Raw genomic sequence first — 18,471 nt, forward strand, 5'->3', positions numbered from 1 at the left:
TAGAATAGAATAGAATAGAATAGAATAGGGAATAGGAATGAGAATGAGAATGAGAATAAGAATAAGAATATGGATAAGAATAAGAATAAGAATAGAACAGAATAATGTTATTGTCCCCTTGAATGTACACTAATCAGCATATATTTAAATGAAATTTCGTTGCATACAGCCATCATATTGGAAAATGCTATCACGTCTCTCCTGGTCCTTCGCTTCCCTAGACTAGCCAGGCCCAGTTCCTGCAACTGTTCATTGTATGTTTTAGCATCCAGTCCCCTCATCATCCTGGTTGCTCTTCTCCGCACCCTTTCTAAGAGTCTCAACATCTTTTTTTATAGTATGGTGAGCAAAACTGGACAGTACTCTAGCTGTGGCCTTACTAAGGATAGATAGATAGATAGATAGATAGATAGATAGATAGATAGATAGATAGATAGATAGATAGATAGATAGATAGATAGGCAGACAGACAGACAGACAGATAATGGATAGATAGAGAGATAGATAGATAGATAGATAGACAGACAGACAGACAGACAGACAGACAGACAGATAATGGATAGATAGAGATGATAGATAGATAGAAAGAAAGACAGACAGACAGACAGAGATGATGACAGATTCGACCAGCCAAGCCCAATTCCTGCAACTGTTCATTGTTTGAGCCTCCAGTCCTCTCATCATCTTGGTTGCTCTTCTCTGCACTAGAGAGCCTCTAGAGTGTCAACATCTTTTTTATAGTGTGACGACCAAAACTGGATGCAGGATTCCAGGTGGGGTCTTACTAAGGAGACGCGGGCATTGCGCGTGTCATGGGAACGCAGCCTCGGGGGCTTGGCAAGATCCTGGGAGCCAAGAGGCGGAAGGCGCCCGGGAGGAGCCCGGCGTTGGCCTCGGGAGCCTGGCAGGCAGGCAGGCAGGCAAGCAGGCAGGAATCAGCCCGGTCCGCTCCCCGGCCGGGAACGCCCGTGGGCGGCGACTGCTGCTTGGCCCGGCCGCGGTGGAAGCGGCAACCGGGCGGCTGGAGGAGGCAGGAGAGCTCGGGGCAGAGACCTGGCGGGCAGGTACCGGAGGGGATGCGTGCAAAACCCTTTTGCAAGAGGCGGAGTTGGGGGTTGGGGATTGGAGGGGGAGGAAGCCAATGGGGGGGTGTCTCCCTATTTCTTTCTCCCACCCATCCACCCAACACCCCTGTTTGCATTGCTCCAAGTGGGGCGCTGGGCTGAGTTTCACCCCCTTTGCACGGTTTTTTTTTTCCCCCTGCACCCTTTTTTTTAAAAACAGATAATCAGAGTGGGAAGGGACCTTGTGGGACATCTAGTCCAACCCCACCCCCGCCTAAGCAGCAGACCCGACACCCATTTCTGACAAATGGCACTATCTCTGCCTGTTTCCCCGCCTCCCCTCCGTCGGTGGGGGGGTCTTTGGTGACCCACACGTCCTTCCCGTTGGGGGTGGGAACAGTAAATGAAAGCGCCCTCTGCCCATGCTCGGAGGCGCTCTCGTCGCCTGGCTTTTTTAAAAGCTTCCCTTCTGGGGGCTCCGGCTGGGCTGGCTCAAGGGAGTTGTGCGGGTTTGCCGTGTCGGGAGGGAAGGGAAGGGAAGGCAGGGTTGTTGTTGCTGCGGTCGGGGCGCTTCCCGGGACGGGTCGGGACTTGCCAGGGCCCGGAGCTCTTCTCGGAAAGAGAAGCGGCGCCTCTTAAAACAAACCAGCGGTAGATCTTCTGCTCGCAGCTGGGACTGGCCCGCTCTGGGAGTGTGTGTGTGTGTGTGTGTGCGTGCGTGCGTGTGTCCTTTTTGAGTGGGGACATATTCTTCTCTTCCTCCTCTTCCTCTCCTCCTCCTCCTCTCCTCCTCCATCTTCTTCTCTTCCTCCTCTCCTCCTCTTCCTCCTCTCCTTCTTCTCTTCCTCCTTCTCCTCCTCTTCCTCCTCTCCTTCTTCTCTTCCTCCTTTTTCTCTTCCTCCTTCTCCTCCTCTTCCTCCTCTCCTCCTCCTTTTCTCTTCCTCCTCTCCTTCTCCTTCTCTTTGTCCTCCTCTCCTCCCCCTTTCTCTTCTCCTCCTCCTTCTCTTCCCCCTCTCCTCCTCCTCCTCCTCTCCTTCTCCTTCCTCTCTCCTCCTCCTCCTTCTCCTCCCTTAGTGACAGAGGAAGAACCAGGTGGCCCAAATGGAATTGTGCTGTAGAGAGGGCATTGCCTTTCCCTTGTTCCTAGACAGGAATCTAGTGGTTTGTCTCCCTAACCCAATTTCGTTTCCAGGAAATCTGGATTTAGAACGAGACCCTCGGGGTTAAACAGTGCAGTGAAAGAAACAGGCTGGGAATCTCTTCCTAGCCTTAATCCTGGAAGGCCAGCCAGCTCATCCTGGCATCTTATATTCAAATTAAGGTGCAGGAGGAGCGAGGAGTTAAACTCAGGAATTTTTAAACTCAGCATTTTTGAATGGTGTGGTGTTCACTTCCCAGAATTCCTCAGCCAGATCACATACGGACTTCATTTCCCAGAATTCCCCAGCCACATCACGTATGGACTTCACTTCCCAGAATTCCTCAGCCACATCACGTATGGACTTCACTTCCCAGAATTCCTCAGCCACATCACGTATGGACTTCACTTCCCAGAATTCCCCAGCCACATCACGTATGGACTTCACTTCCCAGAATTCCCCAGCCACATCACGTATGCACTTCCCAGAATTCCCCAGCCACGTCACATATGGACTTCACTTCCCAGAATTCCCTAGCCACATCATGTATGGACTTCACTTCCCAGAATTCCTCAGCCATGTCATATATGGACTTCACTTCCCAGAATTCCTCAGCCATATCATATATGGACTTCCCTTCCCAGAATTCCCCACCATATCACATATGGACTTCGCTTCCCAGAATTCCCTAGCCATCACATATGGTTTTCCACTCCCGTGTTGACTGGAGAATTTTGAGCTGAGACGGACATATCTTAAGAGTTATACCCAGTTTGAAAAACTCTGTTCTTAGCTGATTATGATATTTGGAGAGTGGATTTCTAAGAGACCCTTAGTGAGGCGTTTGAAAGTGTGTAATGGAAATGTTGTGTTCTAGCAGGAAAAGAGAGAATGACTCTGTTGTTGACGTGAGTGCCGGAATGTTCCTTCCTCTTTAAAATCCACCCCAATTGCAGCTTTAAAGAGCTTTTATTTCTAAACCAGTAACATGACTGTCGTTATGGTTTGGTCTTTATTTTTTTTAAAGTTCATTTTCCATAGTTTGGTTTCCCTGCTATTTTTTTGCAGTCTTCTTTCTTTTTCTTTTTTTTACAAAAGCTGCTTTTCCACTGTTTTGTTTCCTGCTAATTTGTTCCACACACCAGTTATACAGCCTGGTCCCATGTATTGGTTTTTTGTAAGACCATGTTCTTAACCTGAGAGGTATTTTGCTTAAACTGTAGTAAATCAACCTTAAACTGGCAAAGTTCAAAGAATTTCCTTCACTTCCACTTTTTGTTGGCCTGTGATAAACCACAAACAAATGTCGGTTACAAACTGAATATATTATGTGAACACAAGCCAGACTCAAGCCAGACTTAAACCACATCTCGCCTCTTGTGGTTTAGTCAGCATGTTTTACTACAGCTGTCTTTGTGCAAATCCAGTTGGGTTTAATGTTTGTTGGATGCATGTTCAGTTTTAGCGTGGCTTTCTTGCAAAACTCAGGATAGCATGGTGGGAGCACCACAGAGCAGAACTTTGGCAGAGCTGCTCGTATTTTGTCTTTCATTGGTACTGCATATTCTTTTGCATTTAAATAAAATATTTTAGGTGTTAGAGGTCCTAAGTGACACAGAAAAACTCCATACCATTCAACCACCTGATTAGAGAAGGGAGACCACCAGAAGATGCTAGGATTGTAGGCTTGGTTGAAAAAGAAATCTTATTCAAGGTGAACCATTATGCAGCCAAGAAAGAATGACTTGGATATGTTGATATAGACAGAAGAAGTTAAATACCCCACTAATTAATTTTGGAAATATTGACAAATAATCAACCAAACTCAGCAAGCACCAAAGACTCTAAATGTTCATAAATACAGATAGCCCTCCACTTATGACCATAATGGAGGCCAAAGTTTCTGTTGTTAAGTGAGACATTTGTTAAGTGAGTTTGGCCAAATTTTCTTGCCGCATTTTATTAAGCGAATTGCTGCACGTTATTAAGTTTGTCACACGGTCGCTAAGCAGAACAAAAGCTAACCAAGGGCCTCGATGAGAATCTTACAGCAATTTTTATAGTCAAGGGGTGGTTGCATTCAATCTTGGTCCTTCCCCTAGTATTGCATGCATAACAGATAATATTGATTGGTTATTTGGATCTCAGCCCCCTACATAGCTAAATGTCACATCACCTGTGTTTCACCCCAGCTCACAGGTATCTTACAAAGTATCCTCGTTTCATGTGCCAGCTATGTGGTTTGGGGTTTTTTTTCTTATAAGCAAGCTATTCTTATTCCTAATATCCTGGCTAGTGGTTTAAGGTGCTAACTTCTGCCTCGCTAAGAATGTGCGGTTCCAACCCCTTTCCTATTGCAGAGCAACTCAAAGCAGCACCTCCACTCCCTGTGACCCCCCGCTCCTTCCACAGAGAAAAGTAAAAGCAGTTTTAACTTTGTCTGAGGCAGCACTCCCACTCCCCCCAAGGCCCCCCTCCTTCTGCAGAGAGAGAGAAGACAGGAAGGAGCCAGGCTGCCCAAGGCAAAGAAATGAAGACAAGAGAAAATGTTTTTTATCAGAATTCATATTCCTCACTCTCATGTCCATTCCATCCACACCTGGGTCCTATCTCCACAAATGACCCTTCCCCTGATCCTCAGGGCCTCCACTGTACATACATCCCATCATCTGATCCTTCACTGCAACGGTCGTAACTGTGAAAAAAAAAGTTATAACTCTCCTTTTTCAATGCTGTTGTAGCTTCAAATGGACACTAAGTACAGGTAGCTGAGTACATTGCACATTGTCCCCTGCAATTAGCAATGATTTGTTTCTGTAGAAACAGCAGCGCATTATAATTCTGCTGAGTCTACACTTTAAACCCACATATCCTCCATCCACTGGCCGATCGAGTGAGGAACGATGCAAGTTGAAGGCCACACCATCTGAGAACAACGCAGAAGGAAGCATCTCCCCCAAAACATTATTATCTGAGAAATAAGTTTGCTTCTCGATACATAGGAACTTCTGAATATTTTCCAGACTTCCTAACAAAAGAAACCTTGTCTCTCGGTGGCTGCAAGATCGTCATTCGTGGTTAAACCTTCCATTTTGAGGACGTATCCCTTTGTACGCCTCTTGGAACTGAACAGGCGTGTTTCGTGGAAGGCAGGAGGTTCTCTTTCTGCTTTCAAGCTGAGATTTTATTTATTTATTTCGTCAAACCCTTACAATACAATAGAAATAAGAATAAACATAAGTTTAAATATAACAAAATTAGGAACTAATAAATGGGGACAACAGGACAGGGACGGCAGGCATGATGGTGCACTTATGCACGCCCCTTACACGCCCTCTTAGGAATGGAGTGAGGTCACTAGAGGTTAGTTGGAGGATAAAGGAGTGGGGGTTTGAGCAGGTGACAACAGAATCAGGTAGTGAGTTCCAGGCATTGACCACTCTGGGGCTGAAATCTTCTGCAATCTGTACTTCCTGCAATCAATCTTGGAGTGGTTTACATTTAGTTTACATCTGTTGTGTGCTCTTGTTTTGGGTGCCTCTTTTTCTCTGGAATCCATCAGCCTCCAAATCATATCATTTGAGCACGGAAAGATGAACAAGTGGAAATGAAACAATTGCTCTTCTGTCCCAAAGGTGATTTTCTTTTTTTTTCAAGAGGCAACTGGACCTGTTTTTCTTTGAGGGCGTTTCGCTTCTCGCCCCAAAAGCTTCTTCAGCTCTGACTGGATGATGAGGAATGGAAAGATTTATACTCCTTGCAGACAGCTGGTCATTTGCATCCTTTCTGAGGGTCGTTGAGGCCACTTGGAGGTTTATCTCTGTCCTCAGGGTCACCTGAGTGGTGCAAATGGTTCTTGTAGTCTGCAGTTTTTTCCTCTCTGGAAATCCATTCCTGCTCCCACCCCATTCCAAGGGTCTTCATCCCAAATTGCAGAGTTAAAAGTCTGTAGAGATTCTCAGTCATCCAGGTCACGGTTGTCCCAAAGGTGCTCTTTCTTTCTTTCTTTCTTTCTTTCTTTCTTTCTTTCTTTCTTTCTTTCTTTCTTTCTTTCTTTCTTTCTTTCTTTCTTTCTTTCTTTCTCTATTTATCATCCATCCATCTATCCACCTATCCATCTATTCATCCATCCATCCATCCATCCATCCATCCATCCCATCTATCCATCCATCCATTGTAAAACAGGACAAAATTCACTCCACACGTGTCTCTTTTAGCAACATAAATTTTGAGCTCAGTTGTGGTAGTTAAGTCAAGGACTGCCTGTAATAATTTCCTTACTCCTTTGCGCAAAGTGATAGTAGCACCATTGAAGCTTTCTTAGGCCTCCTACATCCAGAGGACTTTTATTAAACTGTCAGCTCAAGTTAAATTTCAATTTATGGTGTGTGACCAGCACTGATAATAAAATTTCAGACAGAGTTAAAATTACATTTTACATTTTAAAGTTACATTTGCAAAACAGTCTAACAACTATGAAGTTTTTAAGAAGAGGCTGGACAGTCACTTGTGTGAGATGGTATAGGTTCTCCTGCTTGAGCTGGACTAGAAGACCTTCAAAGTCCTTTTCAGCTCTATTTTATTGTAAGTGAGATCTAGGATGCAGCCTATATTAAACCGTAATGTAAACACGGAAATTATTTTAAGTGGGACAGCCTCTCAGATTACATTACAGTGAAAGTATCTAAAAACTGTTATGTCAACAAATCATGCCTAAAAATGTCATGAATTACAGTGACAAAGTATGCACTGCGGGATATTGGCGCATCAGCACCAAGCAAACAGGAATGTTGGTTTGTTTGAACTTGCTCAATTGGAAATGAATCAGGTAGGGTTAGTCGATGAATCTGCAGATGTTCTTCAGAACAAAAGACTTAATCGTGTGTTTATGGGTTATGAGTTATGGCAATCCTAATTTTCATTTTCTTTCTTTCTCTTTCTTTCTTTCTTTCTTTCTTTCTTTCTTTCTTTCTTTCTTTCTTTCTTTCTTTCTTTCTTTCTTTCTTTCTTCTTTCTTCCTTCCTTCCTTCCTTCCTTCCTTCCTTCCTTCCTTCCTTCCTTCCTTCCTTCCTTCCTTTCTTCCTTTCTTTCTTTCTTAGATTTTAATGCTTGCATTTAAATCTGGTATTCCTGATACACAGGAATCACTTCTATTCTGGAGGTTGTTTACCTCCAATGCTTGTTGAGATGGCTGGCTTTAAAAATGGATTAACCCAAAGAACTACGAGTTCAGGTTTTGGCTGAAAGCAGTTTACACCACACAGAATTGCATTGTCTGATCAGGCCTCTCTCTGAAATCAAAGATAATCCAAAGGCTGAGATTTGACCACAAATCATGGTTTATTCAAGCTGCCAGGACTGTGTTCAACACATACACTGAACCCCATCCAAACAACCTGTATTTTGGATCTGTAAAAGTTAGTTGAGTGAGACCAAAAATTAACTTTGAGTACATACTTTTATTTATTGATTAGTTTATTAGGCCGTATCAAAGTGCAGAGTTCCAGAAACTAATGATTATTAAAATTGGATGTAATTTTGCAAAACAGTAAGCATTGGATCTCTGCTTTCAGGAAAAAAATGCTTTAATTACAGATAGAAAAAAATATTCTCAGTGCAGATACAGGTCGATATACGACCTCAATTGAGCCTAAAATTTCTGTCGCTAATCGAGACATTTGTTAAGTGCCTCCTTTTACGACTTAACATGGTTGTTAAGTGAATCTGGCTTCCCCATTGATTTCGCTTGTCACAAAAGGTTTACAATAACTTGCAGGCTTGTCCCAGGGAGAAAACTCTGAAATGGTGTGAATTAATGGCAAATCCCGATTAATTAAAAAATGATAAGGTTGCTAGATTGGATGAACCACGTTTCTCACGTATTTCTGATGTGAATGCTTTCTCTCTGAGTCAAACCGGCACGTAGAATTAGACAGATCTGCCCAACTTCTGCAAAAGTTCAAAAAAAAAAAAAAAGGAAGCGAAATAAGAAACACGAAAATGACTGGCCATCGGATGTTGCTGGCCACAGGAAGAAAAACGGATTGGTTGAACTGGTGGGAAGCCCAGTCAGAATATATATATATATATATATGTTGCAACAGTTTTGAGGCATGTTGGCATTTCTCCTTGCCAAAAGGAACAATTTGATATTCTTCCTGATAAACTGTTGACGCAGAGGCTTTTAGTTCCCTCACTCGTTCCAAATGTTTATCTGGAATGATTAAAACTATCCCTTTTTAAATAAAAAAATAAAAAATAAAATTTCCCAGGGAGATGGGACAGTTCCTTTTTTTTTTTTGTTCGTCCGGAGCCTCTTGTTATCGCTGCCCAAAAGAAAGCAATGGTTTAAGATTTGGAGCTAAGATGCTGTGGTTTGGTTGAGCTGGAAAGAGAGAGAGAGGGAGAGAAAAAGAGAAAAAGGGGAGAAGAGAGAGGAGGAAGGGAGGGAGGAGAGAAAGAGAGAGAAGCAAGAGAGGAGAGAAAGAGAGGTGAGAAAGAGAGAAGAGATAGAGAAAGAAGGGAGAGAAAGAGAGGAGGGAAAGAGAGAGTGGGAGGGAGAAAGAAAGGAGAGAGAGAGAAAGAAAGGAGAGAAGAGAGAGAAAGAGGAGAGAGAAAGAGAAGCAAGAGAGGAGAGGGAGAGGGAGAGAAAGAGAAGAGAAGGAAAGAGAGAGTGGTGGGAGAAAGAGAGAGAGAGAAAGAAGACAGAGAAGAGACAGAGGAAGGGAGGAAAGAGTGGGGAGAGGGAAAGAAGGGAGAGAGAAAGAGAGAGAGAGAAGTGAGAGGAAAAGAGAAAGAGCGAAAGAGTGGGAGGGGGAGAGAGAGAGAGAGAGAACAAGACAGGAAAAAGAGGGGAGTGAACAATTCGTACCAGTGTTGGGAACAATTCTGCAAAACCTACTGTGACTTGACATTGTATCAGCAAACCGGCTGTTGTATCTTTGTGGTTGCGTTGGGAAATTGGCAAGCGTGGATTTTCTCAGTGTTCAGTTAAGCAGCTCAGATGGGGGCAGGGAGACCCAGTTCTGCCTGCAAGATGAACCCTCAAATATTTGCGGATTGAGCGGCTGTAAGATCCGTATAAAAGATCATGGCAGGTTTTTACAACTGCCTGAAGACGAACAAGTAAGTGGATTTTCATTTACGCTTTCTTGCTTTTTCCTTCCTTCCTCTTCCTTCCAAAGAGAGCCCACGTTGAGCGGATGCTGGAAAGCAAAACACAACTCCTTACTTTACACTTACTCCCACAATGCGTTCCTTGTTACAACCTCTCTTCTTTCGTAGTAAATAGTTTTGGGGGTTGCTGCAAACCTGCAAGCAACCCCCTGCAGATCTTGAGATGCCTTTTGGAAGGAAAACACGCTTCAATTTGAGGAGTTTGCTAATAAAATTTGTTGCTTTTCTTGAAGTGTCATTAAATTAAAAAAAAGGTGGGGTGATATTGATCAGGAACATCACAATTTCTGCTGTTTTTTTAGAAAGAAAGAAAGTCCAGAGAGCTTCATAGTTGGGCAACCAAGAATTTTTCAGATACTGAACCGGTTTTTGATTGCAATTGATTAGTGATTCGTAATGGATTAGTAATGGATTAGAATGGGATTCTCTCGCATTCAGGAGGCATGGTCATTCAGAAAGAAGGATGCTTGAGTATAAGAAAGCTTTGGAGTTTCTATCCTTTCTGGGATTTTGGAAAGAGACCACAGTGAGCTTGCGATAAGAAATCAAGTCAGAAAAACTGTTTTATGAAGCCTTGGGTTGAACGAAGTGGAGGAGGTTTCACAACTGGACAGGACTGGAACATACAATCACAAAAAAATCCCCTATGCTGTCTGGGGAATTTTGGGAGTGGAAGTTCCCACATTTTTCAGTTGCCAAGTTTGCAAAATACTAATCTACAATTTCTGGTGGTGCAGGACATCTTCATTCTGGGATATCTTTAATACTACTCTGGTGTACAGTTATATATTTTCGGAAAGTTCTCCATCCATATACTATATTCAGGTTGAACCCAGCTCAGCTTCCCCAAATCAGCCTTTGATAAAATTATCCATCTTCAGTCAGCGGGACCCAAGTCGCGGCTGTGAGAACATTGTTATCAAAGCAAACCTTTATGATGGTCAAAAAAATCAGCTTAGCATTGTCAATATAACCTACTGAATTAGTTGGGACTCGATAGAAGCTGCAGTAGGGAGACAGGAAGAACAATTAACCAGTGGAATGACTTGCCACCAGAAGTTGTGGGTGCACCATCGCAGGAGATTATTAAAAAGAAATTGGACAGCCATCTGGAGGTACTAATACCACTCTATAAAACCTTAGTAAGGCCACACCTAAAACTTCATTCAGTTTTGGTCACCACACCATAAAAAAGATGTTGAGTCTCTAGAAAGAGTGTGGAGAAGAGCAACCAGGATGATGAGGGGACTGGAGGCTAAAACATACGAAGAACAGTTGCAGGAAGTGGGCTTGGCTAGTATAGGGAAGAGAAGGACCAGGGGAGACAGGATAGCAGTCTTCCAATATTTAAGGAGCTGCCCCAGAGAGGAGGGGTGTGTGGTTCAAGCTATTTTCCAAAGCACCCAAAGGCCAGACGAGGAATAATAAATGGAAAGTGAACAAGGAGAGATTCAACCTAGAAATAAGGAGAAACTTTCTGACAGTGAGAACAATCAACTAATGCCGTTGGAATTTGTGGGAGCACCATCACTTGATACTTTACAGCCGAGACTGGACTCCCATCTGTCCAAAATGGTGTAGGGTCTCCTGCTTGGGCAGGAGGTAGGACTAGATGACCTACAAGGTCCCTTCCAACTCTGATTATCTGTTATCTGTTAGAGAGAGAAAGAGACCCTTCTGGCAACTCAACTTAAGGGCGCCTTGCAGAATGAATTCCTTGCCCGCAGAACATCTGTATTGAATCCACTTGGACTCAAATAAACCAAGGGAGGGAAATTTAATCTCTCCACATTGCCTTCCGCCACCCGCCACCCCTCTTTAAGATGCCCCTTCCCCCTTCCAAGCCAATTGAAATGTAATTCTCCGAGCACTGCTGCGTCTCGGCGAGCTATTTGAAAAACGCCGAGCATTTTTCAGCAGGCCTCTCTGATCCGCTTCCAGAAGTATGATACCATATCCTGCATTTGTGGGAGGGGGGTTGGCGGTGGAGAGGAAATGAGAGGGGTGGGCTGGAGAAGGGAAATCGTTCTTGGTTTTTTGCAAAAAAAATTTTTTTTAAAGAAACAAGGGGGTTGCCAGGCTGAGTGCTATTCAGAGGTGGAGTTGGGACTGCCTGGGGAGTGAATTAGAAACACACTGGGTCCAATGTTTGTGGAGTCCTAAACATGGACATGAGGTTTCTTGCGGTGTTGTAGGACGGGCAAGAAATAACACTAAGCCCACACACGACACTTTCTCCACCATCTAGCTCAAGGGTCTTCAAACTTGGCAACTTTATTTTATTTTTTTTTAATTTTAAAAATAAACTTTATTAAATGTTAAAAAATATATATAGATAATACAAAACATTTCATAAAATATGAAACTAGAAAGTTATACATAACTAATAAACGTAAAAACATAAACATATCTAATTGCTTAGATGGTGTGATTATATCAAAACAGTTTTTCAATACTTAGTTCCTATAGGTGGTATATACTCCTATCATGACCTCTTCATATTTTCCCTTGCCTATCTGTTTACTCACAGGTTTCTATCCTTTATCCAATTATACCAGTTTTCCCAAACTGTAAAATATTTTGAGTCTTGCTTATCTTTGAACTTTTGGGTGAGTTTATGCATTTCCGTGCAGTCGTAGATCTTCTGGATTATCCAATTATCTGTTGGCATCTGGTCTCCCTTCCAACATTGAGCAAATGCTATCCTTGCTGCGGTTATTATATGTAAAAAAAAATGTTGGGAATAATAAAAAGGTGAAATCGCAAAAGAAATCAAACTTGGCAACTTTGAGATGTGTGGACTTCAACTCCCAGAATTCCCCAGCCAGCCATGCTGGCTGGGGAATTCTGGGAGTTGGAAGTCCACATGTCTTAAAGTTGCCAACTTTGGAGATCCCTGATCCAGCTTGTGTCACAACTGCCGTTCAGAGCCTTAAGAGCAAGCAGTAGAGACAATCATCCCACACGTTGCATGAAAGCCAGAGTTGGTTTGGTTTTCACACTTCCACACCACACTTCCTGAAATAAAGCAGAGAGGGATGCCATTTCCTCCTTCGTTGTGTTTACCTAACAAATCCTGCTGTAGAAATCACAAGGTGTGTGTGTGTGACACATAGAGCCTAGACTTGGCTATGTTGTGATTTAGTGGGTTGGCTGCCTTTAAAATAATTGACTTGCGCTGAGTGTGACCTGCTCAGCACGAAAATGGCATTTGTCCCATCCTGTTGGGTTGTGCTTTTTTTTTTTTGAAAAACATTGAACTGTTTAAAGATAATATATGTATAAATGCAAGACAGAAGATGGAAAAGAATAAAATAATGTGTCTATAATGTTAAGGAGATGAGATAGATAGCTGATAGATAGATAAACAGACAGACAGATAGATAGATAATGTAGGGGGGGAGGAAGGGAGAGATAGATAGATAGATAGATAGATAGATAGATAGATAGATATTAGACAGACCGACAGACAGACAGACAGACAGACAGACAGACAGACAGACAGACAATGTAGCTAGGGAGAGAGGAGAGAGAGAGAGAGAGAGATTTATAAATACAGGTATACATGTATGTTTGTATTTATATTTAGACAGACAGACAGATAGGGTACGTAGGTAGGTAGGTAGATAAGGTAGGGAGGGAGAGAGATGGTAGATAGATAGATAGATAGATAGATGGATGGATGGATGGATGGATGGATGGATAGATAGATAGATAGATAGATAGATAGATAGATAGATAGATAGATAGATAGATAGATAGATAGATAGATAGACAGACAGACAGACAGACAGAAAAGAAGGACTAGGGGGTGATATGATAGCGGTGTTCCAATATCTCAGGGGCTGCCCCAAAGAAGAGGGAGTCAAGCTCTTCTCCAAAGCACCTGAGGGCAGGACAAGAAGCAACAGATGGAAACTCACCAAGGAGAGAAACAACCTAGAACTAAGGAGGAATTTCCTGATAGTGAGAACATTTAATCAGTGGAACAACTTGCCTCCAGAAATTGTGAATGCTCCGACACTGGAAGTTTTTAAGAAGAGATTGGACAACCACTTGTCTGGAATGGTATATTTCTGACAGATGGCAGTCCAATCTCTTCTTGAAAGCCTCCAGTGATGAAGCTCCCACAACTTCCAAAGGCAACTTCTGTTCCATGGATTGATTGTTCTCACTGTCAGAAAATTCCTCCTTATTTCTAGATTGAATCTCTCCTTGTTCAGTTTCCATCCATTATTCCTTGTCCGGCCTTCAGGTGCCTTGGAAAATAGCTTGACCCCTTCCTCCTCTCTGAGGTAGCCCCTCCAATATTGGAAGGCTGCTCTCCTGTCTCCCTTGGTCCTTCTCTTCCCTAGACTAGCCAGGCCCAGTTCCTGCAACAGTTCGTCGTATCTTTTAGCCTCCAGTCCCCTCATCATCCTGGTTGCTCTTCTCCACACTCTTTCTGGAGTCTCAACATCCTTTTTATAGTGTGGTGACCAAAACTGGATGCAGTACTCTAGGGGTGGTCTTACTAAGGCAGAAATGTAGCCTGCCCTCTGTTCTCTTTGGCTTGGGTAAATATGCCCAAAGAATTCCCTTCTGGGTTGCTTTCAGAGGGGCAGAAGACAATCCACAGAGCAGATGCTTCCTGTTAGGAATTGTTTTATGGACACCGCTAAGTGGGGGATTCCCTTTTCAGGTGGCTCAAATGCTAATAAAAGCCTTGCCCTTCCTTGTGTTTCATGCTACAATGAAGGGACTCCCACTGTCCCTACTGTCATCTTTCCTCCACTCGGACAAATCTCTCTTGGATTGGGCAGTTGTCTGCAAAAATAAAGAGCAAAAGCCACCTTCATGCCAAGGTGCAATTGGTGACTTTCCCATAAAAGTAAAAAGGTTCCCCTTGCACATACGTGCTAGTCGTTTCTGGCTCTAGGGGGCGGTGCTCATCTCCGTTACAAAGCCGAAAGAGCCAGCGCTGTCCGAAGACGTCTCCGTGGTCATGTGGCCGGCAGGACTGCACGGAACGCGGTTCCCTCCCCACCAAAGGGGTCCCTATTTTTCTTCTTTCGTTTTTACATGGTTTAGAACTGCTAGGTTGGCAGAAGCTGGAACCAGTAACGGTTGCTCACTCCGTTACGCAGCACTAGGGATTCGAACTGCCAACCTTTCTGATCAACAAGCTCAGTGTCTTAGCCACGGAGTCACCACGTCCTCTCATGGTAGCAAAATAAAGTTTGGGATTACAGTGGCAAGCCGACCTTTGGCTGCACCTGATTTTTTGCCAGCGGTCGTTAAGTGATTGCTTGAAACCCACTGGTGGGATTCACATTTTTTTATTCCTAGTTCTGTGGGTGTGGCTTGGTGGGCATGGCAGGGGAAGGTTATTGCAAAATCCCGTTCCCTCCCCAGCCTACTAACCTGCTTTCCAGCTCTGTTCTCCTGTGCAGGGCAACCAAAGAAGATCCAGCCAATCAGCTGGGACTCGGGAGGCGGAGAATAGATGGGGGTGGGGCCAGTCAGAGGCGGGATTTGCCGATTCCCCAAACCACTCAACATTTCCACTACCTGTTCTCCAGAACTGGTCTGAACCAGCTGAATAACACCTCTGCTTGAAACCTCTAATTTTTATTTTTTATTTTTAAAAAAGTTACATTTGGTTAGAAACACCCATGCGGTGACTCTGTGTTTTCTTATCAAAAACACGAAGGACTAGAAGAGCCTTACCCTTAAAAATATTCCCAAGCCACAGTTTGGGACTGAGTCAATTTCAGGCTACAGCTTCCTGGATGGATGCCTGTCTGAGGTCTCCTTTTCAGCCGGAAAAAACATATTTAGGGTTGGGCCTGTGAGTTTCTTTCCTCCAGCGGTGTTAAAATAAAAATTAAAAAAAGCACGCAGCCTTTTAATGGTTCCTTGCCTCTCCTGTAAACCTTGATCCCGACTTCCTGAAAAGCCTTTCCGCAAAGCAAGGAGACTTTTTCCAGTCTGAGCCGTAGTAGAACGGGAGGCTTTGAGAAGCGCTCCAGCATCCTGGGGGCTCCCCAGAGGAGCTTCTGTGGTGTTGGCTGTGGGATGAATCCAGTGGATCGTGACCCCCCTGGATAAATGTCTTCCCTGCTTCCTTTGCGTGCAAATTTAGGAACTGCATCGCGATGACCACCCCAGAGACACTGGAAGGCGAGGAAGGGACCGACGCGTCTGCAGGTGAGTTCTTAAAAAGTTTCTTTCTTTCTTTCTTTCTTTCTTTCTTTCTTTCTTTCTTTCTTTCTTTCTTTCTTTTTCTTTCTTTCTTTCTATTCTTTCTTTTTCTTCTTTCTTTTCTTTCTTTCGTTCTTTCTTTCTTTCTCTTTTTTCTTTCTTTCTTTCTTTCTCTTTTTTTCTTTCTTTCTTTCTTTCTTTCTTTCTTTCTTTCTTTCTTTCTTTCTTTCTTTCTTTCTTTCTTTCTTTCTTTCTTTTTTCTTTCTTTCTTTTTTTTCTTTCTTTCTTTTTCTTTCTTTTCTTTCTTTCTTTCTTTCTCTTCTTTCTTTCTTTCTCTTTTTTCTTTCTTTCTTTCTTTCTTTCTTTCTCTTTTTTCTTTCTTTCTTTCTTTTTTTCTTTCTTTTTTTCTTTTTCTTTCATTCTTTCTTTCTTTCTATTCTTTCTTTTTCTTTCTTTCTTTCTTTCTTTCTTTCTTTCTTTCTTTCTTTTTCTTTCTCTTTTTCCTTTCTTTCTTTCTCTTTTAAATATACATCAGTGTCAATACACAAACAGCATGGCACCTGAGTGTCATTCATTTTGATACAAATAACAATATAATGATAATATTTATCACATTAATTCAACGTAATTTTACCATTACTATGCATATTCGTATGGTGCTTGATTTTATCTTGCGAATAGAGTAGGATAGACTAGAGTAGAATGTAGAATATGAAAAAGAGAATATGAAATGGAATAAGGACTAGAATAGAATAGGATAAAATATAATATGAAATGGAATAAGGAATAGAATGGAATGGAATGGAATTCTTTATTGGCCAAGTGTTTTTGGACGCACAAAGAATTTGCATAACCCTAATGCAGAAAATGCTCCAATTCAATCCACTATTCTGGGTGGCACACCCACCAAAGTTGTGTTAATTGCCTCTCTGGCACCCGCAGTCTCTCCAGCACAGCAGAGGGAAAAGCAGGTAGCCATTCTGTTGTTTGTGTCTCCCGAATGGACACGCCGCCTGCAGCGAATGGTGGTGTCACAGTCTCGTTCGCACCCTCCTCCCCTGGCACCAGAGTGTTTGGGCAAAGGGAGGGGGGGGGAGGTTGGGGATTTTAAAAAATCTGATTTGCAGAAAGGAGACGACAAAAGTCCCCCTTAAAGGAGGCTTTGTTTGTCTTTTGTTGCAAAGGAGTCCCCCCTCCCCCCCCCCAGCTGTGAGAAGGGACTCCGTGGCTGGTCTCTGGCGGAGGCAAAGAATGGGCTACAGTCCCTTCAGAGCCGGCCTCGGCCCCATCTCAGGATGTCTCCACAAGCCACAGGCGTCGGCCGCCTCACGCACGAAGCTGGCTTGCCTTTGGCACGGGGGCTCAAAGGGTTGCAAGCTTTCTCTCTGTGCGGCAGACACGCAGCCTAGAAACGCTGGGTCGGTTTTGGTAAAGGAGAATATTGGCAGCTCAATCCAAAGTGAAAGGAAACGCCATGCCTTAGTAGCACTGATGAGGTTACCTAGTTCGGTAATGAAACGTCTGAAAGGAAGCAACCAAGTTCAGAAAGCACCAAGGACCCCACGCTTCTCTTCCTTCTTCTCCCCTTCCTCTCCTCCCCCTTTTCCTTCCCCTTCCTCTCCTCCTCTTCCTCCTCCTCCTCCTCTTCCTTCCCTCCTCCTTTTTCTTCTTCCTTTTCCTCCCCCTTCCCTCCTCCTCCTCCTCCTCCTCCTCCTCCTCTACACCCCCTCCCTTCCAGCACTCATGACGTTCTCTAGTTTGGTAATGAAACGTCTACAAAAAAAATCAACCAAACAGTTATGATGATGCAGCATTGCAGGCTGACTCTGCTCACTGCCAAGAGTTCGAGTCTCACTGGCTCACGGTGGACTCAGCTTTCCATCCTTCCGAGGTTGTAAAATGAGGACCCAGATTGTCGAGGGCAAAATATTGACTCTGTAAACCCGCTTAGAGAGGGCCCGTAAAGCACTGTGAAGTGGCATGTAAGTCTAAGTGCTATGGCTATTGCTAATTCTGCCCACTGTCAGGAGTTCAATCCTGACCAGCTCAAGGTGGACTCAGCCTTCCATCCTTCCGAGGTGGGTAAAATGAGGACCCAGATTGTTGGGGGCAAGAGGCTGACTTTGTAAACCGCTTAGAGGGGGCTGTAAAAGCACTGCGAAGCGGTATATAAGTCTAAGGGCTATGGCTATTACACCAGTCAACGCTGGTGAGTTTTGTTTTGTTTTTGCACAGGGAAGAAAAAATCCAAGTTCCAGACCTTCAGAAACTTCTTTGCCAAGAAAAAGAAGGGGAAAGACCTCCCGTCCTCCCCAGAAGAGACGGAGCGGAAGCCAATCCAGGACCGCAGCGATGGCGGCGACTCTCCTCCACTGGACTCCATCTTGCTCCATTCGCCTGGGGAAATCGAGTGAGCTTTCCTGCTTCCCCTTGTCTCCCTCCAAGAGCCCGCAGGCAGCAAGGAAGCTCTTGGTCGCTCCTCTTGGTGCCACAAACGAATCTCACTGCTGGGTTTTGGAATTCAAGGAATTTCCTCTTTCCCTTTTGCAAGCGTGCCTCCCCTGCAGTTTCAAGCGGCCAAACGTTTTCCCTCGGGGTGGTTTCACTTGCAAAAGAGACGAAGTTGGGCTGCCCTTTTCCTGAAAAGCCCATCCAGATGGGGCTAATTAGCGGTGTGGGGGGGGAGGGGGGCGTTGTTGGCTTAAGTGGCCACATGTGTGTTGGTGCGTGTGTGCGCATTGTACTACAGTACACTGCATTGTGCAGGTAGTCCTTGAATTATGACTACCCCTGTTTCCCCATAAAGAAGACCCTGTCTTATAATTTTTTTTTGCCACCAAAAAAGTTACCGGGTCTTATAATTTAATATATACGATACAATATATATTTTATTTTATTTAATATATATT

At 43.8% G+C, this 18,471-nt stretch overlaps 1 protein-coding gene across 3 annotated transcripts in view; it reads left to right on the plus strand.

The window, feature by feature from the left end:
• Positions 1-936: 936 nt before the first annotated feature.
• KIAA1210 (KIAA1210 ortholog) overlaps positions 937-18,471 on the plus strand; it is a 35,705-nt gene continuing 18,170 nt past the window's right edge. The window contains exons 1-3 of one of the 3 annotated variants that reach the window (XM_087941107.1): positions 937-1,064; positions 15,504-15,568; positions 17,798-17,972. In XM_087941107.1, coding sequence (XP_087797233.1) covers positions 15,517-15,568; positions 17,798-17,972 — 227 coding nt within the window. In that variant the 5' untranslated portion in view covers positions 937-1,064; positions 15,504-15,516. Of the gene's footprint in view, positions 1,065-8,806; positions 9,329-15,503; positions 15,569-17,797; positions 17,973-18,471 lie in introns of those variants that run through there. The other 2 variants (XM_026702882.2, XM_087941105.1) reach the window with 2 other exon arrangements.

Source organism: Pseudonaja textilis, chromosome 12 (genome assembly GCF_049901715.1).
Source record: "Pseudonaja textilis isolate UNSWEBS1 chromosome 12, rPseTex1.2, whole genome shotgun sequence".
Lineage (NCBI taxonomy): Eukaryota > Metazoa > Chordata > Lepidosauria > Squamata > Elapidae > Pseudonaja > Pseudonaja textilis.